The sequence below is a fragment of the Neoarius graeffei genome, chromosome 16, assembly GCF_027579695.1.
Source record: "Neoarius graeffei isolate fNeoGra1 chromosome 16, fNeoGra1.pri, whole genome shotgun sequence".
Classification (NCBI taxonomy): domain Eukaryota; kingdom Metazoa; phylum Chordata; class Actinopteri; order Siluriformes; family Ariidae; genus Neoarius; species Neoarius graeffei.
Window position 1 is genome coordinate 3,217,161 of NC_083584.1, and position 27,026 is coordinate 3,244,186.

The 27,026-nt window shown below is 43.2% G+C and overlaps 1 protein-coding gene across 1 annotated transcript; it reads right to left on the reverse strand.

Annotated features, from left to right (window-relative positions):
* Nucleotides 1-474: 474 nt before the first annotated feature.
* Nucleotides 475-25,711, reverse strand: psmd3 (proteasome 26S subunit, non-ATPase 3). Its single transcript, XM_060942316.1, has 12 exons — nt 25,413-25,711; nt 22,017-22,207; nt 21,628-21,765; nt 19,181-19,317; nt 6,028-6,218; nt 5,831-5,934; nt 5,241-5,355; nt 2,835-2,954; nt 2,462-2,565; nt 2,205-2,360; nt 2,070-2,120; nt 475-1,808 (listed from the first exon to the last, which is right to left on the reverse strand). The coding sequence occupies exons 1-12, from the start codon at nt 25,579-25,581 to the stop codon at nt 1,731-1,733; spliced, it is 1,554 nt and encodes a 517-aa protein (XP_060798299.1). The 5' UTR covers nt 25,582-25,711; the 3' UTR covers nt 475-1,730.
* Nucleotides 25,712-27,026: the final 1,315 nt, after the last annotated feature.

The following is a 27,026-nucleotide window of genomic DNA, read 5'->3' on the forward strand; positions in this document are numbered from 1 at the left end:
TTAATAATTTTCCTATTCTATATTCTAACAGTAATTACTAACACAGTACTTAATATTCCTTCTAATTTACTATAATTTTGACAAAATATCAACAGTTTATCAAACTTCCCAAATAAATCAAAGCAAGTTAAATTACTACAACTCTTAATATTAGTTACTATAATTAACTTACATCCCTATTAACTATTACACCTCCATTTTTAGTATTGTATACTACATACGATAAACTCCAATAACATTGTGTAGTACAGATTACTACAAACCCACTCGACCTTAGAATTAACTCTAAATTCACTTACTAAAAAAAAAATGCTTTTACTACTTACTAAAATGTAACTATAATTAAAAGTTTTATTACTGATAATAATTGAACATTACTTGGTAAAACTAACTAGATTTTGTGCTCCTGTATCTGTGAAGTGTCTGAAATTTAAATGAACCTTGTTAACTTCCACATTTAAACAGAAAACTCGATGCTTTTCATAGAAAACTTTATTTATACAGTGCATCATCACTCGCACCAGCACGTGAAAGTCCGTTTCATTCCGCAGAAAAGTGATCCGTGTTGCACAGAACACCGGGATGGGAATTCAGCACGTTATCAGGGTGAACTGGGGTAGAAGTGTGATTTATTTAACGTGTTCAGGAATGTTGGCGGTCAGTGAGCAGGACGTCTAATCTGTTAACTCCAGGTCTGCCTGATTATTAACCGAGACCAGAACAAATACAGGGATTTATTAGAGATTACAAAATTAAATGGCACTTTTATCATTTTTAGACAAGGTTTCATGGTGAACTCTTTACACCACGGGGTCTGGATTAATAGTTAATATTGGGTAACTTTATGAAACATTAGTTAGTAGTAAATATTAGAAGTGCAGATGACTCACTGTTTATCATACAACAATTCAGGGATTCATTCACCATCTACTCACTAACGAATGGGTACAAGGTCATTGATTTTAGAATCGTTTATAGAACATAAATTTTTTTCTTTATTATGAAATAATCCTGAACAAATCGAGTATTTAAGTTTGGTCTAAATGAAGTGCACTAACAGCTCTGGAAAAATAATACCAACAATAAATTAATAAATATGATTAGCTTGTGGATATTTAATTAGGTAAACGGTGCTATGGATATTTCACGCTGATGTTAAATCATCGTTATGATGAAGGTGCTAGCGAGGCTGTTTATATAACGATGTAAGATCTTGAGCTAGGTTTCTGTTCTGGGTGATTTTTCCATCGAATCCACACTCGGGCTGCACTGAAACGGCTCTTTAGGTTTTAAAATCAGAGACACACATTATTTACTCGACCGATCATTACCATTTCATCATCTCTACCAGACGTCTGTGTTGCGTACAGTTAACGCCACATTCTGTTTCAGTCTCGCTGCTGCTGTGATAAACTGACTACTGATTAAAGCTCACTAATAAACCAACTCATGACTGGGCCAAAAATACAAATATTAACCGTGTGTGCGAGAGAGAGAGAGATTCAGGTGGTTAGAGCTCACACTGAATAAGTGTCTGATTTAATCATAAATACTGTGGATGTGTATCAGACTTTTTTTTTTTTTTTAATCCAGGCTGAACAGCGGTATGCTACAGGACCGAGCTCTTACTACACAGCAAAAAGAATGCAAATAGACTTAAAAAAAAAAAAAAAGATAACGAAGGAAAAAAAAAAAAAAACCCCAAAAACCAACAGGTCTCAGTTTTAAATTTATGGGAAGCTGTCATCATCATCCTCAGCCATTTCTTTAGCAAACTCCAGATCCTGCTGCTCCCGCTCCCTGCGTTCCTGTAAACACACACACACACACACACACACTTTAAGCATGTTTAAAGAATGATGTGTGTACTCTGAGATGTGTTTGGTGTTGAAAGCGATCCATCCTGTCGTTATAAGTGACCCTCCACTGAACTGGTCCGAAGGCGTGGATTCATTTTCTATAGTCACAGGTTTATTTATAAACAACACACACGTTCTAATACGTTATCGTTTCCATAGTAACAGCTTGTCCACAGAAAGGGATAACAAGTGAGTGTGTTCCTCCCGTACCTCTGCAGACTCCAGGTCCTTGTTGTAGGCCTTGGGTGGGAATCTCATGGCCTGTGGGACGTAAACACACCCTGAGTGAGTGAAGTGAATGTGATCTACAGCGTACCCAGGTCACGCGGTCGCTCGCTCTCCTACCTTGACGGACATGTTGTGGATGTCCAGGCAGAAGGAGATTCGCTGGTGGAAGGCGAGCTGAGGCTCCCGAGTGCCGTAGATGTCCATTGTCTCTTTAGACTGGACGTAACCCTTCTCATGGTTTATACTCGCCTCGATCACACCGTCACGGATCGCCTGCGCAGACACGGACACAACACTCAACACAACCTGGACGAAACAGTCAATGTACACGTGTAGCTCATGCGTGTGTGTGTGTGTGTGTGTGTGTGTGTGACCTTTGCCACAATGAACTCTGCGTCCTCAGGACTGTCCAGCTGCAGTTTCTGAGCAATATCAGTCAGAGAGATCCGCGAATACGACAAGCTGATCATCCTCACACCTACACACACACACACACACCATTTCAGTCTTTTCTATTACAGCTTATAGTCATTGTTATAACTGTTATTTTTGAAAATATCACACAATCCTATAGGTGGAATTATTTTAAGTTTATAATTAAACACACACTACATACATATCCATTTTATATACGTACATCACTTTTATTTTATATTTCAGACTGTACTTTGAATTGTGTTCAATAATGACAGAGAGATGATGATGATGATGTATTAGAGGATGAAGTGCAGGTCTGCGCTCTCTCACCAGTTTTAATCACGTTGTGTCTCAGGCGGATGATGAGTGTGTACGTGCCGTCAGCCTGAAACTTCTCTCCAAACTGATCCAGGACCTGATTAAACTTCGCCAAGTTCCCAGTCCTCACCGCTGTAAACACAAACAAACTTCAACATTCTTTTTATAAAACACTGGGCTTTTCCCAGAAAAAAATCTCAGATGTGGAGCCCAGCCTGTAAGGGCCAGCTGCCGGGGGGTTCGGGAGGGGAATTAGAGACTTCAGATGGTGCATTCTGGTGGCATCTAGGGCTGATTTAGGCACAGGATTCACCTTTATACCTTGTCAAATAAGCAAGGTGTAAAAAATTAGATTTAAAATCAAAACACTGGAACACACACCTTCACTTTCCAATTCCAGGATGCCAGGAACAGAATTGAGGTCAAGTCATGCAACGGCGCCATCTAGTGACCAGCACCAAGAACATGGTTTTATGCATGGCTGCGAATGGCGGTCAGTGCACGCAGTGAAACCCTTCACTTTCACTTCTGGGTCGAGTCCCAGAATAGTCTAGACCTACTGTATATATTACAATATCTTCCCATTTCCATAGTTATCACTTATTTTCAGAGGAGGCATTTAGGTGCGGAAAGTACTCTGCATTGTTCAATTTATGGTATTTATTTATTTTTTTTGTGCAAGTGACAGCGCAGTGCTGACGTCGCAGAGCGCCACATATTGATGCTTTGGGGAAAGCCCTGTAATAAATAAATAAATAAATAAACTAAAACAATACATATATTTTATGTCTTTATTCACTAGATAAAAAAATACATATCAAATGTAATAATATAAATGACAGAAATGCCTAAATGCAAACCTGATCTAAAAACCTACATCAACTTGTACTTAAAAATTAATCTATTTAAAAAAAAAAAAAAACTATTCCTAAAACACTCTGTGCTTATTCTAGGCACAACGCTGGATCTGTTCCTGAGGTGCGCAGAAGATTCCTTTACCTTAGGCAGCAAGCTGAATAGTGGATGATCTGTAACATTAAACTTATTAAACAGTCGGTGGTACCATTAAACTGTAAAGTAATTTAGAAAGAACAATGGAATTAAAAAGGTGATCTATTTCCAATTGCGAGTATCCTTCCTTACGAAGGCTTCTAATCATAAATAGACACTTACTGGCTTCATAGAGCTCAGTCTTAATGTGCAAACTAAATTTGCAGGTAGCCTACAACGTTACCCCTAATATAGTTTTACTATCGCGTTGCCTTATGTTATATATCATCACAAGACACACGTTGTCATCACCCCTCTTACACATAATCAGCTCTTTACATTTCTGTGTATTACAGTTCATGCCATTTCCTACTGTCCAGTCCATGAATTGCTTAAGCGCGTCCGAAGATCGATCGGGCAAATCTCTAGAAACGGTAAATAGAATGGTAGAATCATCCACATACTTAGTGAAAAATGCTGTCCAACTAATTCAAGATCATTCAAAAACAAATCAAACAAATAAGGGCCACTAACACTAACACCGCCCTGTGTTGTTCCTCTGTTCGCCATTTTCCAAACACACACGATTTCATTGCACACTACCCTTTGTTTTCTATCTTCTAAAAAACTTAAATACCAGTTAACCATGAACAGGTTAAGAGGGCTGCCCTGTAACTTATCTGCGAGCATGCTGTGCTTAAAGGAACAGTCCACCGTATTTCCATAATGGAGCTCCGTATCGATGCGCTGCCGAAGCGCGCAGAAGGTGTTAGTACGCCTGTCATTATAGTGCACACTTTCCATAGCATAGAAAATCGCTACGTTTCAATTTGTGTAACTGAACTTGTTTCATATCACTGCTCATATAAACCTATGTAAACAGGAAAAACGCGGAAGAGTTTGGTCGCATCTAACTACAGCCCCAAAAAATACCGTTGGCCATACTGAGCCTAGCTACATTGCTAACAGGAGTGACAGCGCGTCTGACTGCGTCTGACTGACTGGGAGGTCGCGCAAAGCTCGGAGAGGTACGGAGCAGCTCGTCTCAATTCAGGTAAGAGCATATTTCATTATGGAAGTACGGTGGACTGTTCCTTTAACACTATCAAATGCTTTAGAGAAATCCATAGTAAAGAGTCTCACTGCCTGTGTTTCTTTCTTATCTAGAGCAGCGAGATAATTATGTTGCATTTTCAAAAGAGCATTGATGCAGCTGCCGCCTGAGCAATAAGCAAACTGACTGTTAGATAAGTAGCTTTCTAGAGTGTTCTTATTAAAAATGTCATATACGGTTCTTTCAAAGCACCTGGCCATCACGGGGGTTATATTAATGCCTTTATAGTATATTTATGTACTTCATTATGCAATTAGAAACTGAAAACACAGAGAGAGAGAGAGAGAGAGAGAGAGAGAGAGAGATTGATTTACCCTGAGTGAGGAGGAAGTAGGGCATGAGAGAGCGTTTGAGAGACGGCTGGCGGAACTGCAGTCTGTCAGGAATCTCTCCAAGCAACAACTCCACCACTATCAACAACTTATGGACCTGAGAGACAGACAGAAAGAATTATCCCGAGAAGTGCAAATAAACGCGCTACACCGCCAAAAGTATGTGCAACACTAGATTTCTGGGCGTGGCTGTGTGGATTTGTGCTCATTAGTGAGATCAGACCCTGATGTTGGGACGTTGAGGCTCCAGTTCATCCCCAAAGGTGTTCAGTGGGGTTGAGTTCAGTCAGGGCTCTGTACAGGACACTCGAGTTCTTCACTCCAACCTTCACACACCACGGAGCTCCTGTGCTTTGTGTACAGGAGCATCAACATGCTGGAACAAGTTTGGACTCGGAGTTCCAGTGAAGGAAACTGTAACGCTACAGCGTGCGGAGACGTTCTATACAACTCAGGGAGAAACCACATGCCATATGGGCGTGATGCACATACTTTTGGCCTGAGTGTGTACAGTGGTGTATAGGTGAGTCTCTACTGAAAAGCTGATGACGCGGAGATGAAGAGAGACTCACGGTCTGTTTGAAGCCGACAGCAGTGTGCTGTGGTGCTTTACGCAGTGCGTTAGTCAGAGTTCTCCGGGCTTCAGAGTACTCCAGCTGGATGGCCTTGATCCGTCCTGAAAAACACACACCATCAGCATACCCCTGGCATAAAGACACTTCCCACAGGATGGGATTAGCGGTGTAGCGGAGAGACAGGACTGAATTACCGGTGTAGTAGAGGTAGCGAGCCCACTCGTTGTTGTTGGCGAGTTCAGGAAAGATGGATTTGGAGACGAGTTTCTCGGCCTGGTCGTACAGGTTGTAGTGCAGGTAGTTCCTCAGCAGCAGGTTCAGCAGCGTGGCCTGACCGTCCGAGTCGTGGCGTAACGTCGCCGTCCTCAAGCGCGTGTGCAGAAAGCTGGAGAAATAATCATCAGATTACACTCCAAATAATTCCATAAACAAGTTTTAGAACCAGCAGCAAACATCTGGCTGCTGGCATTTAAATACATTTCGCGTATTATAATGAAAAGTGGATAAATCAGAAAAAAAAGTGAATAATCATGACCCAGCAAGACTGTTTCAGATTTAATAAACAGAGAATATTACCCAAATAAATCAATTTATTTGATAATACAGTGGTGCTTGAAAGTTTGTGAACCCTTTAGAATTTTCTATATTTCTGCATAAATATGACCTAAAACATCATCAGATTTTCACACAAGTCCTAAAAGTAGATAAAGAGAACCCAGTTAAACAAATGAGACAAAAATATTATACTTGGTCATTTATTTATTGAGGAAAATGATCCAATATTACATGTCTGTGAGTGGCAAAAGTATGTGAACCTCTAGGATTAGCAGTTAATTTGAAGGTGAAATTAGAGTCAGGTGTTTTCAATCAATGGGATGACAATCAGGTGTGAGTGGGCACCCTGTTTTATTTAAAGAACAGGGATCTATCAAAGTCTGATCTTCACAATACATGTTTATGGAAGTGTAACATGGCACAAACAAAGGAGATTTCTGAGGACCTCAGAAAAAGCGTTTTTGATGCTCATCAGGCTGGAAAAGGTTCCAAAACCATCTCTAAAGAGTTTGGACTCCACCAATCCACAGTCAGACAGATTGTGTACAAATGGAGGAAATTCACGACCATTGTAAAGGACCACTATTGTTCTTGTATGCGTTTTGTCATTTTGCCTGGGAAAAACAACAAATATGTCTAATTTATTTTCTAACTTATTCACAAATATTTCTATTTTTGTGCGTGCTTTGATCCGATTTGTGTGTGAATTTGTGATTGAATATTGTGTGTGCTCATAGTATTGAATTTTGTCCTGTGGGTGACCCCGTAGTTTGCACAAGGGGGAGATGTTTGTAAAGGTAGCCTGCAGGTGGGAGTGATTGGAAGCTGCTTTGTTTGGGCCTAAGCCGCATGAGTTTTATCTCCAAGTTTTTTGTATTTTATTTACACAAGAAAATCTCATTTTGATGTCTGTTTTAACGACAGATTATCATATTATACATTTTTCTTTGCATTCCTTGGTGAGCACAGCGAGGTATGTTTAGACTTAGACTTCTTTATTGTCCATTAAACTTGCATGAAATGGAAATTCCTCTTTAGTAGTGACAGACACACAGAGACAAACACACATCACAGTCAGCATAATACTCAATAAATAAATAAATAAATAAATGGGGAAGAAAAAGTGTTCTTAAGGAACAGTTACTCTGTCCATTTCACTCAGTTAAATATTAAAAAGTTAAAAGATATTAAAAGATGTAGAAACACCATACTAATACTAAAAACTTTTAAGATGCACAACCTAACTAACTATAATGTGCCACTATCGCTTAGGCAGTTCTTTGTTGAGAATGGTCACAGCTGATGGAATAAATGACCGCTTGTAACCATTCTTCCTAGTCATTGGGACTTTAAGTCTCCGTCCTGATGGCAGCATCTGGAAAGCACAGTGTAGAGGGTGAGTGGGGTCCTGGTAGACTTGAAATGCGTTTTTTGTTAGAGCCTGTGTGTATAGGTGTGAAAGTTGCAATTGTTTGTGTCCAATAATTTTTCCAGCCTGGTTGACGATCTGTGCCAGTGTGTTTTTTTGTTTGACAGAGAAGTGCCCATACCATGACACGATGTTAAATGTCAGCACACTCTCTGTCAGTGATTTGTAGACCATGGTCATTGTCCGCTGACTGGTGTTCAGGTTCCTGAGTTTCCTCAGAAGAGCCAGGCGCTGTCTCCCTTTTTTGAATGTATAGTCCACATGTTCTTGAAATTGTAACTGACTGTCTATTATTGTTCCAAGGTATTTGAATTGAGTGACCTGCTCCACCTCCTGACCCTTCATGCTGATTGGCCTGAAGGTGTGCCCAGAATCTTTGTTGCCTCCCTTCTTGCTGCTTCCCAGCCACATCTCCTTGGTCTTGGTGACGTTAAGATCCAGGAAGCTGCTATCAAACCATGCAGCCAGGGTGTTGATGTACTGCAGGTAGGGGGAGCTGTCTGTGTCCCGCAGGCAAGCAATTAGGGCCATGTCATCTGCATACTTGATGAGGGAGAGGTCATCACTGTTGCATTGTATCTCGTTTGTGTATATGGAGAAGAGCAGGGGTGATAATACACATCCTTGAGGAACACCGGTGTTGAGGACTAGAGAGTCAGAGAGGCAGTTGTTAATACACACACGCTGGAGCCGGTTTCTCAGAAAGTCCCTGATGAGAAGGACTAGGCCACTACTGACTTTCAGGTCACAAAGGCGCTGTAAGAGGAGGTGTGGCTGCACAGTATTAAAAGCTGAGGAGAAATCCATGAAGAGAATGCGGGCATGAGTTTTTGGTTTATCCAGGTGACTATGTATGTTGTGTAGGAGGGTGAGTGTGGCGTCCTCCACCCCTCTGTTGGTACGATAGGCAAATTGCATAGGGTCCAGTGATCCTACTACCTGGCGGGTCAGATCATTGTGAATTAGACGCTCCATGCATTTGCTGAGGATGGGTGTGAGAGCAATGGGTCTGAAGTCGTTATTTGTTTTGGCATGGGGAGTTTTAAATACAGGGATGATAGTCGCTGTCTTCCAAGCTTGAGGACAGAAGTTGCAGTCCAGGAACAGCTGGAATACTTTGGTGATAGTTGGACCTAGTTGGGCCGCACATTCCTTTAACACCCTCCCCTTGAGTCCATCTGGGCCTGGGGCTTTGTGAGGGTTAAGCCTCTGGAGTCTGGAAGTTACTGTGTGTTCTTGAATAATCATTGGGTCAGAGGTCAGACCAGTGCAGACTAGCCTGGGCCCGCCCATCCTAAGCGTGACGCAACACGAGGGCCTGTTCCGAGCTTAGTCTGGCCAGGCAGGCTATCTACAGCATTTCCAAGCTCCCGAAAAATCGGGAACCAATCAACTTTGAGCATCTCCAACGGCCCTGGGTAGAGGCGTGTTCAAGGCAGTGACGTAGTAGAACTGCGACCGGAAGCCATAGATTGTTTACAGAATCTATGCTGGAAGCGCTTCATTCACTAGAAACATTACAAACATGGAGCAAGTTCTCATTGAAAACGGAGCAAAGAGCAGCCCTGGAGGTATTTATTGAAAGGAAGGACGTTTTCGCCTTGCTCCCGACCGGCTTTGGTAAGAGTTTAATCTACCAGTTAGCCCCGTCGCATCACATACGTCAGAGGAAAGAGTGATGTGATTGGTTTAAGCTTCGTCACAGCCTTTTCTGGCTTCGACCAGTAGCAAACGGAGGCATTTCAGGGAGGCGGGTCAACCACGGGCTCTGGGAAACGGTTTGGCTTAATAGCTTGGCCAGACCAAATGCTCGGAGAGCTTTGAAGTCGCGTTAGCCGGGCTAAGTGCAGACAGCAGCACACTCTTTTTGAAAATCATGTATATCGAATCTAGAGTAGAATCTGTTTAGATTGTTTGCTAGCTGGACAGGGTCCTCGTCGCACTAGCAGATGTGTTTTTTCTCCCTACCCATCATTTTGTTCAACCCTCTCCATGCATCTCTAGCATTACCAGTCCTCAGTTTTCCTTCAAGCTTATCCTTGTAATCCAATTGGGCCTTTTTTATTAGCCGTCTGACTTCCTTGGTCAGTTCTTTTGTTTTTTCTAGGTTACCCTCCATGAAGGCTATTTTCTTCAGATTTAAATGGTGTTTCAGTTCTTTACTGACCCATGGTTTATTATTGGAATAGATTTTGATTTCTTTTGTTCCAACTAGTGAGTCCACACAAAAAATTAATATAGCTGGTTATAGTGTCAATTAAAAGTTCATTATTGTTCTCACAGTCATTAAAAAATAGTTCCCATTCTGTTGCCTCAAAACAACCCCTCAGTGTGTCTACCGAGCTCTCTGTCCAGGCCTGACAATGAATTACAATGGGTTTGATCCTCTTTAGTGACTGACGGTACTTTGGAAGAAGGTGAATGACGTTGTGATCTGACAGCCCCAGAGGGGGGCGGGACCGGGAAGCGTAGGCACCTTCCACATTCCCATAACATTTATCGAGGGTTTTGTTCAGTCTTGTCGTACATGTGACATATTGTTCCAAATTAGGCAAGTGTGGGGAGACATCACATTTATTAAAGTCCCCTAAGAGGAAAACAGGGTCGTCACCTGAGTGGCGCAGCGCTTTGTTATAACTGGCGGCTATGCTGTCTGCCGCAAGATTGAAATCTGGACCAGGCACATACACCAGGATGACTGTTATCTGGCCAAATTCTCGGGGCAGATAATGCGGTCTAAATGAAACAGTCATTAGTTCATAATGGGCAGTACATTTAGTGTCACGTACCGTGATGTTTGTTGCCCAGCTGGAGTTTATGAACATACACAATCCGCCTCCGATGTGCTTTGCTGTCTGTGTTGTGTCCCTATCATAGCGAACTAGAGAATATCCATCCAAACTTATGTTGTTAATATCGTCGTTCAGCCATGTCTCAGTTAGACATATCATATTTGTTTATTTAGTCATGGTTTGTAAGGTCATATCTATGTATGTATGAAACGTGGTTGTGTATATGATTGTTGCTTTCACATAATGAGAAGTTTGTACTCGTGGAAACTAGATGCCAAGATGTTTATTGTATGTCTTGATACAGTTTTCACGGTGCTATAAGGCTAAGACGAAATGGATTAAAGTTGATACTATTACGAACTAAAATAAAAGAAACCTTAAGCATCTGTCAAGACTCTCTTTGGGATCCAAGGGCTGCTACAACCATTGTTACCCTCCCCAGGAGTGGTCGACCAACAAAGATCACTCCAAGAGCAAGGCGTGTAATAGTCGGCGAGGTCACAAAGGACCCCAGAGTCACTTCTAAGCAACTGAAGGCCTCTCTCACATTGGCTAATGTTAATGTTCATGAGTCCACCATCAGGAGAACACTGAACAACAATGGTGTGCATGGCAGGGTTGCAAGGAGAAAGCCACTGCTCTCCAAAAAGAACATTGCTGCTCGTCTGCAGTTTGCTAAAGATCACGTGGACAAGCCAGAAGGCTACTGGAAAAATGTTTTGTGGACGGATTAGATCAAAATAGAACTTTTTTGTTTAAATGAGAAGCATTATGTTTGGAGAAAGGAAAACACTGCATTCCAGCATAAGAACCTTATGCCATCTGTGAAACATGGTGGTGGTAGTATCATGGTTTGGGCCTGTTTTGCTGCATCTGGGCCAGGACGGCTTGCCATCATTGATGGAACAATGAATTCTGAATTATACCAGCGAATTCTAAAGGAAAATGTAAGGACATCTGTCCATGAACTGAATCTCAAGAGAAGGTGGGTCATGCAGCAAGACAATGACCCTAAGCACACAAGTCGTTCTACCAAAGAATGGTTAAAGAAGAATAAAGTGAATGTTTTGGAATGGCCAAGTCAAAGTCCTGACCTTAATCCAATGGAAATCTTGTGGAAGGACCTGAAGCGAGCAGTTCATGTGAGGAAACCCACCAACATCCCAGAGTTGAAGCTGTTCTGTACGGAGGAACGGGCTAAAATTCCTCCAAGCCGGTGTGCAGGACTGATCAACAGTTACCGGAAACGTTTAGTTGCAGTTATTGCTGCACAAGGGGGTCACACCAGATACTGAAAGCAAAGGGTCACATACTTTTGCCACTCACAGATATGTAATAATATTGGATCATTTTCCTCAATAAATAAATGACCAAGTATAATATTTTTGTCTCATTTGTTTAACTGGGTTCTCTTTATCTACTTTTAGGACTTGTGTGAAAATCTGATGATGTTTTAGGTCATATTTATGCAGAAATATAGAAAATTCTAAAGGGTTCACAAACTTTCAAGCACCACTGTATTATCATATTCACACTCCTATTATAAATCACGTTAATCGATATTAAACACCCCTCATCATTGAGTGATACATAACCCTGTGATGAGCAACAAACACTGATGTATTAGCAACAAGAAGACATGGTCATCACCATCCCCCACCACAAGCATTTTACGAAGACCCCTTAACACTTACGCCTTAAGGCGGCACGGTGGTGTAGTGGTTATCACTGTTGCCTCACAACAAGAAGGTTCTGGGTTCAAACCTTGTGGCTGACAGGGGCCTTTCTGTGCGGAGTTTGCATGTTCTCCCCGTGACTGTGTGGGTTTTCTCCGGGTGCTCCGGTTTCCCCCCCAGTCCAAAGGCATGCAGGTTCGGTACAATGGGGCCACTGTAATTGGCGCAAGCTGCAGTGGTTTCCCAGCCATAATGTATGTATATACAGTGGGGCAAAAAAGTATTTAGTCAGTCACCAATTGTGCAAGTTCTCCCACTTAAAAAGATGAGAGAGGCCTGTAATTTTCATCATAGGTACACTTCAACTATGAGAGACAGAATGAGGAAAAAAATCCAGAAAATCACATTGCCTGATTTTTAAAGAATTTATTTGCAAATTATGGTGGAAAATAAGTATTTGGTCAATAAAAAAAGTTCATCTCAATACTTTGTTATATACCCTTTGTTGGCAATGACAGAGGTCAAACGTTTTCTGTAAGTCTTCACAAGGTTTTCACACACTGTTGCTGGTATTTTGGCCCATTCCTCCATGCAGATCTCCTCTAGAGCAGTGATGTTTTGGGGCTGTCGCTGGGCAACACGGACTTTCAACTCCCTCCAAAGATTTTCTATGGGGTTGAGATCTGGAGACTGGCTAGGCCACTCCAGGACCTTGAAATGCTTCTTACGAAGCCACTCCTTCGTTGCCCGGGCGGTGTGTTTGGGATCATTGTCATGCTGAAAGACCCAGCCACGTTTCATCTTCAATGCCCTTGCTGATGGAAGGAGGTTTTCACTCAAAATCTCACGATACATGGCCCCATTCATTCTTTCCTTTACACGGATCAGTCGTCCTGGTCCCTTTGCAGAAAAACAGCCCCAAAGCATGATGTTTCCACCCCCATGCTTCACAGTAGGTATGGTGTTCTTTGGATGCAACTCAGCATTCTTTCTCCTCCAAACACGACAAGTTGAGTTTTTACCAAAAAGCTCTATTTTGGTTTCATCTGACCATATGACATTCTCCCAATCCTCTTCTGGATCATCCAAATGCTCTCTAGCAAACTTCAGATGGGCCTGGACATGTACTGGCTTAAGCAGGGGGACACGTCTGGCACTGCAGGATTTGAGTCCCTGGCGGTGTAGTGTGTTACTGATGGTAGCCTTTGTTACTTTGGTCCCAGCTCTCTGCAGGTCATTCACTAGGTCCCCCCGTGTGGTTCTGGGATTTTTGCTCACCGTTCTTGTGATCATTTTGACCCCACGGGGTGAGATCTTGCGTGGAGCCCCAGATCGAGGGAGATTATCAGTGGTCTTGTATGTCTTCCATTTTCTAATAATTGCTCCCACAGTTGATTTCTTCACACCAAGCTGCTTACCTATTGCAGATTCAGTCTTCCCAGCCTGGTGCAGGTCTACAATTTTGTTTCTGGTGTCCTTTGACAGCTCTTTGGTCTTGGCCATAGTGGAGTTTGGAGTGTGACTGTTTGAGGTTGTGGACAGGTGTCTTTTATACTGATAACGAGTTCAAACAGGTGCCATTAATACAGGTAACGAGTGGAGGACAGAGGAGCCTCTTAAAGAAGAAGTTACAGGTCTGTGAGAGCCAGAAATCTTGCTTGTTTGTAGGTGACCAAATACTTATTTTACCGAGGAATTTACCAATTAATTCATTAAAAATCCTACAATGTGATTTCCTGGATTCTTTCCCCCCATTCTGTCTCTCATAGTTGAAGTGTACCTATGATGAAAATTACAGGCCTCTCTCATCTTTTTAAGTGGGAGAACTTGCACAATTGGTGGCTGACTAAATACTTTTTTACCCCACTGTATATAGATCTTGCTATGGCAAAGCTAATAAATCAAATCAAAACCTTATCAGCCCATTGCTTTAATACTGACTGATGATGCTGTAAGTGCTACAACACCTTCATTGAACACCACCCAGCTTTTTTCAGTATATGAGCATGCAAAGTTTCATTGATGTAGCTTACGGAGTTTCTGAGAAAACTTGTCTGGATTGAAACAGACAGACTCCATTCCTATATCCCCCTGTGCACCTCGTGGTGGAGGATAATAATACAAGTATGTGCACCTCGCCACACTACTGTGTCAAACATACATTCATGTCAACTACTGCACAGAGTTTTATCACTAGTCTCCCAGAGTTATCGGCTTTGATCAGATCACCATCAGACACCACAGAACTACGGAACATGTATTCCAAGATGGCAGCGCGTACAGACGCAGCGGCCCCCCTCTCTCCACATTTAGTGTCTAAAAGTGCATGTTCTAGTGCATGTCTGTGTGCTTTATGTCTACGTACATGTGCAAGTAGTGCACTGACAATGTCGGTCACAAGATATTGTCGCCACTGCCTTCTAGCTATAGGAAATATGACCAAACATCTCGTCTTGGACCAGAAAGACATTGAGGAACTTTGAGGCCTGGGTCTTCTCCGCCGGACTACATCACTGGGCTTGCCTGCTGTGTCTCACCCAGAGAGGAGGTGCCGGAAGCGGTGTGAGAGGAAACAGAAGCGTGGCAAGCGCAGCGGTATCTGGGCTAGGCTAGCCACTAGCCCACACAGACCCGCGATACCATCCTTCATTCTGGCCAATGTACGCTCACTAGACAACAAAATAGATCACACAGAACTCATCTTTACAGAATCCTGGATGAATAACATCCTGGATGAACGTCATCATCCCGGACTCTGCTATCGAGCTAGCTGGGCTAACATGCTACCGCGCTGACCGAGCCTTTATGGAAGGAGGCAAGACTAGCGGCAGGGGAGGGCGTATTTACATCAGCGATGCTTGGTGCCAGAATGCTACTGTTGTGCACAAACACTGTTCTCTGCTGGCGGAGTTTATCATCAGGTGCCAACCCTTCTACCTACCGAGGGAGTTTACATCGATTCTGCTCGTTGCTGTTTACATCCCTCCCACCGCTAACACTGTTAGGAGCAAGGCACTCAGTGAACTCTACCAGGTCATCAGTGAACAACAGACAGTGCACCCAGACGGATTCCTCATCACAGCAGGTGACTTCAAATCACGCAGCTTTAAAGGTTTTACTGCCCAAATTACATCAACATGTGGACTTTCCAACAAGAGGTGACAACTTACTGGACTTGGTGTACACAACTCACAAAGGAGCTTACAAGGCCTCCCCCTCCCCCACCTGGGCCTCTCTGATCACATCACCATCATGCTAAGACCAGCATACAGACCCAGAGTGAGAGCCATCAGACCAACACAAAAGCAGGTATGTGTGGCCAGAAGGGGCCTCCAATGCTCTGAAAGACTGTTTTAGCACTACACACTGGGACATTTTCAAAGAAGCAGCCACTTACAACGACCACAAAGACTTACAGGAATACACAGAGGTCGTCACAGCATACATCACTAAATGCACTGATGTCACTCACTGCAAAACCATCACTGTTCGTGCTAACCAGAAGCCTTGGCTGACAGGAGAGGTTCACAGGCTCCTGCGGGCTCAAGACGCAGCCTTTAGGGCCGGTGACACCGCAGGACTAACAGCAACCAGAGCCAACCTGTCCCGCGGCATCAGGGAGGCAAAATGTCAGTACAGCAATAAAATATCTGGACACTTCAGCAACACCAGAGATGCACAGTCTCTCTGGCATGGCATTCAAACCCTCACAAACTACAAACCCCCACCATAGACCTGTAAGAGTGACATCACATTGCTAAACTGCCTAAATGACTTCTTTGGATGCTTTGAAACACAAAACACACCAGCACAGAAGACCACTCCTCCCCCAGATGAACAGGCCGTATGTCTGGATCCAGCCAGCGTGGAGAGGACCCTCCCCAGGATCAACCCACGTAAGGCAGCTGGACCAGACAACATACCTGGTCGTGTTCTGAAGGACTGTGCCATGGAGCTCAGGGATGTCCTCGCTGACATCTTTAACATCTCCCTGAACCAAGCCGTTGTCCCCACGTGTTTCAAAGCTACAACCATAATACCAGCGCCAAAGAAGCCCCTCCCATCCAGCTATAACGACTATCGGCCCGTAGCTCTGACTTCCATCATCATGAAGTGCTTTGAGCGACTGGTCATGCAGAACAAGTCCATCCTCCCTCCCTCTCATGACCCGTTCCAGTTTGCATATAGGTCAAACAGGTCCATAGAGGACGCTATCTCCGCTGCTCTCCACCCAGCCCTCACTCACCTGGACTCAAAGAACACCTGTGTGTGAATGCCGTTCTTGGATTCCAATTTGGCATTCAACACAATCATTCCCCAGCAGTTAATACAAAAACTCGGACATTTGGGACTCAACTAGCGCCTCCGATTTTCAGCGATCGCGGAAAAGGGACCAAAATCGCGGAAATTGGGGTCAGAAACGGAATCTACACATTCTGACCTTTTCAAAACTTTTTTCGGAATTAAAATCCATCAATTAGTCCTTTGGTGTGACTGATTGTCCAGGTGAGAACATGACACGATTGCATTGGTCTCATCTTCTGAACAACCTCGCATTTGCTCGCAGTGACGAATTGATTCGACTCTGAATCGACTCGCGTGCAGGAAGCGACTCGAGCATGCTGTGCGTTTTGGTTTGGTGGATGTAAGCCAAACTGAGCGGTCATGCTACAGAAATGCCATGTGTCCTGGATATTTGGACCACTGAACAAAAAAGGAAATGAATGATGTTTGAAACTAGTTATTTATATAATTACCTAATCACTTACTAAGCGCCAGGTCTGTGTTCTCCATGCTCGGGTGAGTTTTGTGATTTGTCCGTGCACCTGCGAAGGGTGCTGGTTTTTTTTTTTTTAAACCTTTTTCTCTGTCTGCGTATTTCAGACAAACAAATGAATTTACAAGTATGCTTTCAGTCGTACACATCCCTCGGGCAATGGGTTTATTATTTATTTATTTAATTTCCCCCCTCCTTTTTCCTCGTTTTTAAATCCATGCAGTGTGAAACCAAACTGAGCAGCAAACGAACCAACGAATCAATTTCTCTCTGATTTCATTATAATGTGAAGGAGGATAATAATAATAATAATAATAATAATAATAATACATTTCTATTTGACGTGTTATACTTTACTAAGGCTATAATCCACAACACTCAGCTGTGTGTAAATTTTATATGTTGAAAATCTAAAAATGCCAATTTAGTTGTCATTTGAGCATATAACAAACTAATTGTCTGAAACGGAATTAGCCATTCTCCGAAACGGAATTTAATGTTTTTTGAAACGGAAAATAGGAGGCTCTACTCAACACCTCTCTTTGTAACTGGGTGCTGGACTTTCTTACAGGGAGGCCACAGAACGTTCGGGTCAGCAGTAACACCTCCAGGACCATCATGCTGAGCACAGGGGCCCCACAAGGGCGTGTGCCCAGCCCACTGCTCTTCACCCTGCTGACTGTGTACCAATCTACAGCACCAACCACATCATCAAGTTTGCAGATGACATGACTGTGGTGGGCCTCATCACTAACAATGATGAAGCCAACTACAGGAATGAGGTGAGCCAACTGGTCCAGTGGAGTAAAGACAACAATCTCTTCCTGAATGTGGAGAAGACCAAAGAGATTGTAGTCGACTTCAGGAGAGGTCACTCACAGCATCCCCGTCTGACCATCGATGGTGCTGCAGTGGAGAGGGTGAGCAGCACCAAATTCTTAGGGGTGCACATCGCTGAGGACCTCTCCTGGTCCAACAACACCACATTGCTGGCCAAGAAGGCTCAAACTCGCCTCTACTTCCTCCACAAACTGAGGAGTGCACAAGTCCCACCCCCCAGCATGTGCTCATTCTACAGGGGCACCATTGAGAGTGTCCTCACTGGCTGCATCACTGCGTGGTACGGAGGCTGCAATGCCTCCTGCCGGAAGACATTCTCCTGCCGGGAGAACATGCAAACTCCGCACAGAAAGGCCCTCGCCAGCCGCTGGGTTCGAACCTGGAACCTTCCTGCTGTGAGGCGACCGTGCTAACCACTACACCGCTGTGCTGCCCGTAAGCATAAGCATCGCTGGTGACACCTCTCACTCTTCACACTCACTCTTCAGCCTCCTGCCCTCAGGGAAAAGGTACCGGAGCCTCCGGGCCTGCGCCACAACACTGCTGAACATCTTCATCCACCAGGCTGACAGGATGCTGAACTCTGTCCACTACCCACCCCCTCCCCCTGGACTGTAACGCATTCATTCACACAAGAAAACTACCTCATCCGTTTGCACATCACACCATAAACATTAGCATTACTGCTGCTATTGCTCATTTGCACTACTGTTCATATTCACCTCATAAGCTGCTCTTCTAGCACCTCCTCCGTTATTGTACTGTATTGCACTACTGCTATTTTGTACATTGTTTGATTTTAGAGTGTACTTATCTATATTTATAAATATTTATATATACTGGTTTTTTTTTTATTTTTTTGTGTGTAATCTTTATCTGTTTTTTACAAGTAAGGTGAGAGAGAAACGGCATTTCGATTCTCCTATATGTCCTGGATATATAGTGAATTGACAATAAAGAATCTTTTGAACTATAAAGCAGTAAGCTGGGGGGACGGTGAGTAGTCAGCAGCGACATGTACTTTAAGTGTTAGTGTGGAAATATTCCACATGCTTCTAAATCAAACTGCACAAGTCGGTGTGTTTTGTTTTAACGGAGTGTAAACACTGAGATCACGCTGTGTGACGTGTTGAGCTGTGTGAGACCCGTTACTCCTGCCTGCTCCTGATGGACTCAGGTCTGTGGCACTTTCACTGCACTTTATTTCATTTCCTTCTTGTAGCTTATGATGTAGTGTATAAAGGATTTGAAAATGTGTGGGTTTTTTGTTTTTTTAACCTGCGCACTGTGTCCATCTGGTTGAGGAACTCATACACTCGGCAGTGATAATAATAACACTTTGCTGCCACCAGGTCCAAGGCCCTGCGGTTCTGAGAGCCGATCTTCTGCAAGAGGTCATCAGACACCTTCTGAGCCTGAAACACACAGAGAGAGAGAGAGAGAACTTAAAGGAATAATCCGGAGTGAAATGCTTTCTAGGTCTATTTTCGCATTATTGGGAGTGCATACGTTGAGTTCCTACCACAATCGCGTCAATCGGATGTGTTTTGAGACGGTTGGTTTTTTGCGATTTCAACCGGAAAGCGCTAACACGGCAGTGCGAGGGGCGTGTCTTTTTGCTGATACAAAACGCTAGTTTTAAAACCATTGCAAAGCTCAAAACAACATGACAGTTGTGTGGAAGTGAGTAGAGGATTCCTACAAACAAAACGAAGTGTCCCTGGCTCTGCAAGCGCACGGACAGAGTGTGTAGAAGAGTAAATTGTGGCATGTTGTGCATTTCCAGCGGGATGGGCTCTGCACTCAGCACTCAACTTTTACAGACTTTCCCCTGAAGATGGCATCTGGAGAACAACTACCGTAAAATATCAAATAATAGCCCGGGCGATTATTTGTCTCAATCGCGTAAGAGACCCGGCGCGTATTAGAGACTAGGCGGCTATTTGGAACAGGCGATTAATTCCTTCTTCACAAACACCTTCCCCAAAATCTACCTCAAAACGGGGAAAAAAATCATTCTCAGATAGGCCTACTTTTAACCAGTATAACTTACAGTTTGTTTAGAGTTAGATTACAGATAGCACGGTGCCGACTTCGGGGAATTTTGAAGACGCAGAATGCATCTTCGCATGGCACAGTCGGGGTGGATAAAGGATAAATCACACACCTTTTCCTGTTAATGACTAGTTAAGCGCATGCTTTACAAAATAATCAAGAAACCACACCATTGTCTGTGCGCAGCACTGTGATTTAATTACTCTGCAAAGTTATGGTCACTTGCTATCACCCTCACCCATGCAGCCTCCACCCTTTGCGCTTCGCGATGTCTGTCAATCTGAAATTGCATGGAGGGCGCGACGTTGAAGCAACATAATTAGGGTGCGAAGTGTCAAACCAAAGGGTTTTTTCTTATGCTGAAAAATAAGTGACCTGCAGTGGCTACATACTGTCATCTTGCATTCTCACGTTTCTCTCCAAGACGTCTCCCTATTTGGCCGATATGAGCCTATTCCCCGAGTGAGTTGGTACGGTGGCTCGACCCCGTAGAAAACTTAAAGTTCGGATGAAAGTTAGTTGAATAGGTTACTGACTTGTAGGCCTACATGTTGCCTGCCTGACGCGTGCTTCTGCCCAACTTGCACGACAGATTACTTGTTGAAAAGGCCCCTTGGATTAGATTGGCCGCGAGCAGACTGAAATGCATGTTAGAACGCTCTCACCTTTTTTGTAAAGCGTCTTCCAGATCCGAATGGGTAAGGGCAAGTGAAATGGTATAAGGTCTTTAATAAAACTCAGTGTGTGCTTTGACGCATGCATTCGGCAATTTAGGTCGTTTAACAGAAGCAGCAGTCCAACCTTGGAAACCCGCAGTCCTCAATGTCACCACACACGCTGGCTTTCGTTGGGTGTACCCAAAGGGGTGGCTAAGACATCTGTCAAAAGTTACGGAGTTGCATTCCTCAAGAAATATTACGGTAGACCAAGATTATAACATTGAAATGGCATGTTTATTATCACGTAACAAAATGTTGTAAACAGTATTATAGAAATAATTTCATTCATTCATTCATATTGTTTCGGTAGAAAACTATGCAATGCAAAATCGTTTAAACACCAGAAAACCAGAAAAGTGCCGGACGCTTTTTTTTTTTTTTTTAGACCCCGGCGGGTATTCGGAACCGGCCTTTATTTGTCACAACACACGCGTACACCCGGCCGTTAAAGGGAACTCGGCGGTTAATTGGAACTCGGCTATTATTTGGTATTTTACGGTACTTCAGGTAAGGTACTGGCTTTATATTTACTCTTCTACACACTCTGTCCGTGCACTTGCAGAGCCAGGGACACTTCGTTTTGTTTGTAGGAATCCTCTACTCACTTCCACACAACTGTCATGTTTTGAGCTTTGCAATGGTTTTAAAACTAGCGTTTTGTATCGGCAAAAAGACACGCCCCTTGCACTGCCGTGTTGGCCCTTTCCGGTTGAAATCGCAAAAAACCAACTGTCTCAAAACACATCCAATTGACGTGATTGTGGTAGCAACTCAACGTATGCACTCCCAATAATGCAAAAATAGACCTAGAAAGCATTTCACTCCGGAGTATTCCTTTAAAAAACAATAGATAAAGTTACTGGCACACCAATTACTATTACTAAAAGGTCTGCAGGTACAACACACACACACAGACAGACAGACAGACAGACAGACAGACAGACAGCGTACCTCAGTGTAGCGTTTGTTGTTGATGAGGTAGACGAGCAGCAGCAGTTGGAGATACGCCTCCACTTCAGGGATGAGAGGAGCAGCTGCTGCTTTACCGGTACGAGGCCTGAACTGAACATCTCCCTCTGTGTCCATGGGCTGGAGATAAACACTCAGATTTAACACTCAAACACACACACGATGTTTAATCCTCTGCACAGACCAACACAGTGTTCATCTCAGAGCAACAAACACTGACCATCACTGAACACTTGGGAATACTGCATCAGAGCCTCGGTTTCAGTTTTAATCCAATGTCTACAGTGTGTGTGTGTGTGTGTGAGAGAGAGAGAGAGAGAGAGAGAGAGAGAGAGAGAGAGAGAGAGAGCGCGAGAGAGAGAGTCAGTCACCTCCTCGAGGAAGCTCAGCAGGAACTCCTTCCCTGCAGCGTTGGAGGTGTAAAAGCCAGAGATGGCTTTGTGGAGGACGTTGGGGTTGAGCCGGCGGCTGGTGGAGGGAAGAGCACGCAGCGCTCTCAGGACGAAGCGTGGCTCCTTACCGGACACAGCCTTCTCGATCTGCTTCACGTGCTCCTTAATATCTACAGACAGGAGACACAGAGAGAGAGAGAGTGAGTGTGAGCAAGCGAATGTACACATATCGAGCTAAATCGAACCCCACAGATCCTTCAGAATTTACCCAAGACTTGAGTAAGCCTGCTGTCAAATCCCAAGCAGAATGAGACTCAATTTATTTTTTTTAAATGAAGTACTTTTAAAAATCAGCAACAGGATTGAGAGAGAGGAAGGGGGGGAGGTGATGCGCTTGGCCACAAATTAGAACAGAATTTAAAAATAATTTAACCAGGTGAATACTTGGGTGATTTTTTTTCATTTCACTTTGATATAAACAGCAAGACTATTTATGATGGCCATTATAAGTGAATATACACAATAAAATACAGCCGTCACGTGACCTGCTGTATCGCAGGATCAGGTATCACGATGTGATATTCATTCATGTCAAACCGTCCAGCTCTTAATGATTAATTTATACATGCTCATTATGACGTGACATCACCAAGATGGTGCCTGCATTCAGTGAGACTACTTTTCAAAATAAAACGACACAAAGCAAAATACACGTAGAGCGGAGGCTACAATCATCGACACCTTTCCAGATTTACCAATACATTTTTTTTTTTTTTACAAAGGTCAGTTTCAGTTACAACAGTTATTACTGGTTAATCAATCAACCGGAAGACCCCCCCGATCTTGTCGTCTGATGACCCAGCTCGTTACCAGAGACGGAACTTTTTTTTTAGAACGATCAGTAATTTTTCGGAAAACCTGGACGTTATCATCGCAGGTAATCATGGTGGAAAGATCATGGACATGTTTTTACTGATCAAATTCACTGATATTTCATGATCTCCTTGTCAAAACCTACTTTGTTTCTTACTCTTTCATTTAACAGTCGCCATTTTGTATCTAAACGCACGTTTGAGAAGTCACGTGAGGTGTCAATAATAGTGATCATTTTCACCGGTGTCCACCATTATCGACACCCTGTGGGATTAAGGGACATTTACGACTGTTATGGATCGATCTCTGTGTCACATTGTTGAAGTACTTTTTTTTTTTTAAATAAAAGTGCTGTGATTTATAATAATTTTTGATTCATAACAGAATGGAATGTTTATAGAGTATTTAGAATCTGATTACAATAAATAGAATTAGACCAGGATTAAATTCCTCGCATATAAAAAAAATTACATACTTGAAATATTCAGATTATTCTATTCCATTCAGAAAATATTTTTTTGCAGTTTGTTGTAAATATCTACCACATATTGTAATATCAGTAGACATTTTATATAGACCCCTTCGCAGTAAACGTCATTCATACGTAAGCGGAAATTGCGCACGCAGCCTGGACCCAAAAAAGACTCAGAAATGCCTAGTTGTTGTGTTGTCGGGTGTCAGAATCGTAGCAGTGATGGGGTTAAAATGTTCAGAATTCCAGCAGGATCTCACCCATTCCAAAAAAATCGCCGACGTCTATGGCTACAAGCCATCAAACGTGTAGACTGGGATGAAAGCGCCATCAAAAATGCGCGGGTTTGCAGCGCCCACTTCATCACAGGTAAGATCAGGCTATTTATTAAATCTTTCTTTATTTATTCTTTCTAGTCTTCGTTTATTGATGTAGCAAAATACTTTGGTAACGTTTGTCTGATTAGCTGGTCATAGTTACACAATGTAATGAATATTGTTAGCATGTTAACTTAGCTTTGCATGCAGTTTTGTTTGTAGGAGAGGTCTCGCTTGACTCAAGCAGTCCAGATTTTGTGCCATCATTATTTGTGTCTGCCAAAAATCACAATTTTAAAGCAAGGATGGAAAGGTAAAATTGTGTGCCCTCACTCTAAATGCCAACTTACGTTGACTGCTCTAACCTAGCTCCCGCCCCGTTCAGTTTCATTTCTGCTCTCTGCCTCTCGCTTTTTACGCAGCTCTGATTTCTCTTAGCTGCACTCTTTACACTATCATTCCTTTCATGCCATCACCTCCTGCAAATTGCTGTTTAGTGTTGGTATTTGCTGTTGTAGCTAAAGCCACATTGCCATCACATCACTGGCATAATTTGATTAAAACAATTTCAGTGTAAAACACGTTCTGTCCATGCCCGCACATAACACATTCATATGCGTGTAAAGACTTGTAGGCACGAAGTTTTTCGTGGGTGTACACTGAAGTCTTGTCAATAAGGTACGAGTATATATCTGGCCATTGTATACCAGGGAACTTACTAACATCGTCCGTCCACTCTTTAATTAAATACGGATCCGGTAGGCGATGTCCACTTGTTAGAGTTAACTTATTTATGTAGCATTCTCGATCTTGTAACGACAATTGTTTGGCATAATCTGACAGCTCATAATGCCGGTCTATGGGCAGCGCCATTGTTTCTGGGTCCAGGCTGCGCGCGCATCCTGGCAACGGTCGGTTTGTTTACAAACATGCGAAGGGTCTATTTTGGTTCGAAGAATGACATGCGACCTTTGACCTGGATTTCCATGCGGTTACAAGGTCAATCACCTGTTGATATTTATTGGTAAACAACAAAACTAGAAATTAATACAAAACAACGAACGATTAACAAAATGCGATCTACGAAAATCCTTAGAAAATCTTTTTGTTCCACTTTCTATCAGTTCATTTGTTTACAAACATTAGAATTACTTCCTCATTTCCGTAAACACCGACATCCTTATATTTATGTAAAATATGTTTTGTACTAAATATAAGTCTATGGAAAACAAATAAAAAAAACTTTTATTAACTTAATATCACATACCGATTTTATTTTTTTTTTTATCAATCATTCATCTGGGTGTCGATAATTGTGGACCGGTGTCACGTGATCTGATAGGCTCAGTCATCAGCTCATTTGCCCCAGTGTTAGTCTGAGTAATTATTCAGGCACTTTGTGTTGAAAGTCTTTTCTACTTTTGCAACGGCCAAAAGATCGTTAAAGTGTCGATAATTGTAGCCGCCGCTCTACTTATAAATAAATAAATAAATAAATAAATACTATAACTGAGGTGATTGTTTTTCTCCGCTAGCATAAACAGCTCGGCTAAACATACATTCTAAACTACTAAGCTAGTCAGGCTAAGCTAAGCTAAGCTAAGCTAATGTACTGTTTATGAACCTCGCTGAGGTGAGAGTGATTTTCTCCGCTCTGGACTGAGGGAGGATGATGATGATGATGTGTTTAAGAGAGAATAGTTGTGATTAAACCTTCCAGAGTGATGGAGTCCTGCTCTTTAGCCGGCTTGGCCGCCACAGAGCTCTCCTCCTCCGGCATCTCCACATCCTGAGTGTCGGGGCCCTGCTGCTGCTGGCTCTCCTTCTGCTTCTCCGCTTTGCTCTCCTTCACCTTCTCGCGTTTCTTCGCCGTTTCTTTCATAATGGCTCTGAAACACCGTAAAAACCTTTAATTTATCTAATAAAGAGGTTGTGAAGCGCCTCAGACACCAGGCCCGCCAGCGCCGCCGCACACACACAATGACTGGCAACTATCTGAGGGGCGCAAAGGATTGTGGGAGTCAGACAGTCCCGAGCGATCCAGAGTGAATCGATTCGAGCAGGCAAGGTGAATCGATTCCCGAGGAGCCGAACACAATTCTTTGTGTTTTTTGTTGTTGTTGTTTTTCTTCCCCCAACAATTTCATACCTCCGACTTATTTTTTTAGACGTGTTAATACACCAAAAACATCAGCAAATACAATAAAACAACAGCATTAACTCCTGTTATTGCTTGGACACTGCACTGAGCAGGAGAACCATGAGAGACACTCACAATCTGTGGGTCACGTTTACACAAGCTATGTTTAAATAAATAGTTTTTGCGTTATTTTAATCTTTTTAATCTCCTGACACACTGCAGTGGTGTATTTCAGCAATAAAAATACAAATTTCCCCATCCACCTTAAAGCTTTAAAAGCTTAAAGTCCTTCCCGCACCTTACAGTACCTGGTATTCCTGGGCAGTCTCCTACTCAAGTACTAACCAGGCCCAACTCTGATGGTGGCGCATCAGGCGGCGCCGATCTCCATTTCCATAGCCCTCGGCCTCTCGCCTATTACATAGCTAGGGTTACAGTGGGGGGCTAGTCCTCTGGTAACCACGAGAGTTTAACTCCCCATGCACATCTGTATTGCAGCATGTCTTGCCAGATGGTAGTAGGTACCATTTTTATGGTCTTTGGTATGACCCGACCGTGAATAGAACTCACGATCTCCTGATCGAGAGGCGGACACGCTACCACTAGGCCACTAGTCGGTCCCCATCCACCTACCTCCACTGAACACAATAGCACCGTGCCTCAAATATACTCATAGCATATGATGGACAAAATCCATCCATCCATCCATCCATTACCTGTAGCCACTTATCCTGTGCAGGGTTGCGGGCGGGCTGGATCCTATCCCAGCTGACTATGGCTGAGAGGCGGGGTACACCCTGGACAAGTCACCAGGTCATCGCAGGGCGACACACAGAGACACACAGCCATTCACACTCACACCTACGGTCAATTTAGAGCCACCAATTATCCTAACCTGCATGTCTTTGGACTGTGGGGGAAACCGGAGCACCCAGAGGAAACCCACGCAGACACGGGGAGAACATGCAAACTCCACACAGAAAGGCCCCCGTCAGCCGCTGGGCTCAAACCCAGAACCTTCTTGCTGTGAGGCAACAGTGATAACTGTTACACCACCGTGCCCCCCCTGTACAAAATACATTATGTACAGAATACAAAGTACATTTTGTTTGTTTGTTTGTTTGTTTGTTTATTCACACAAAAAACAGTGAAGTAATGAAATGAATTTTTAAAAAAAAGTGCAGGAG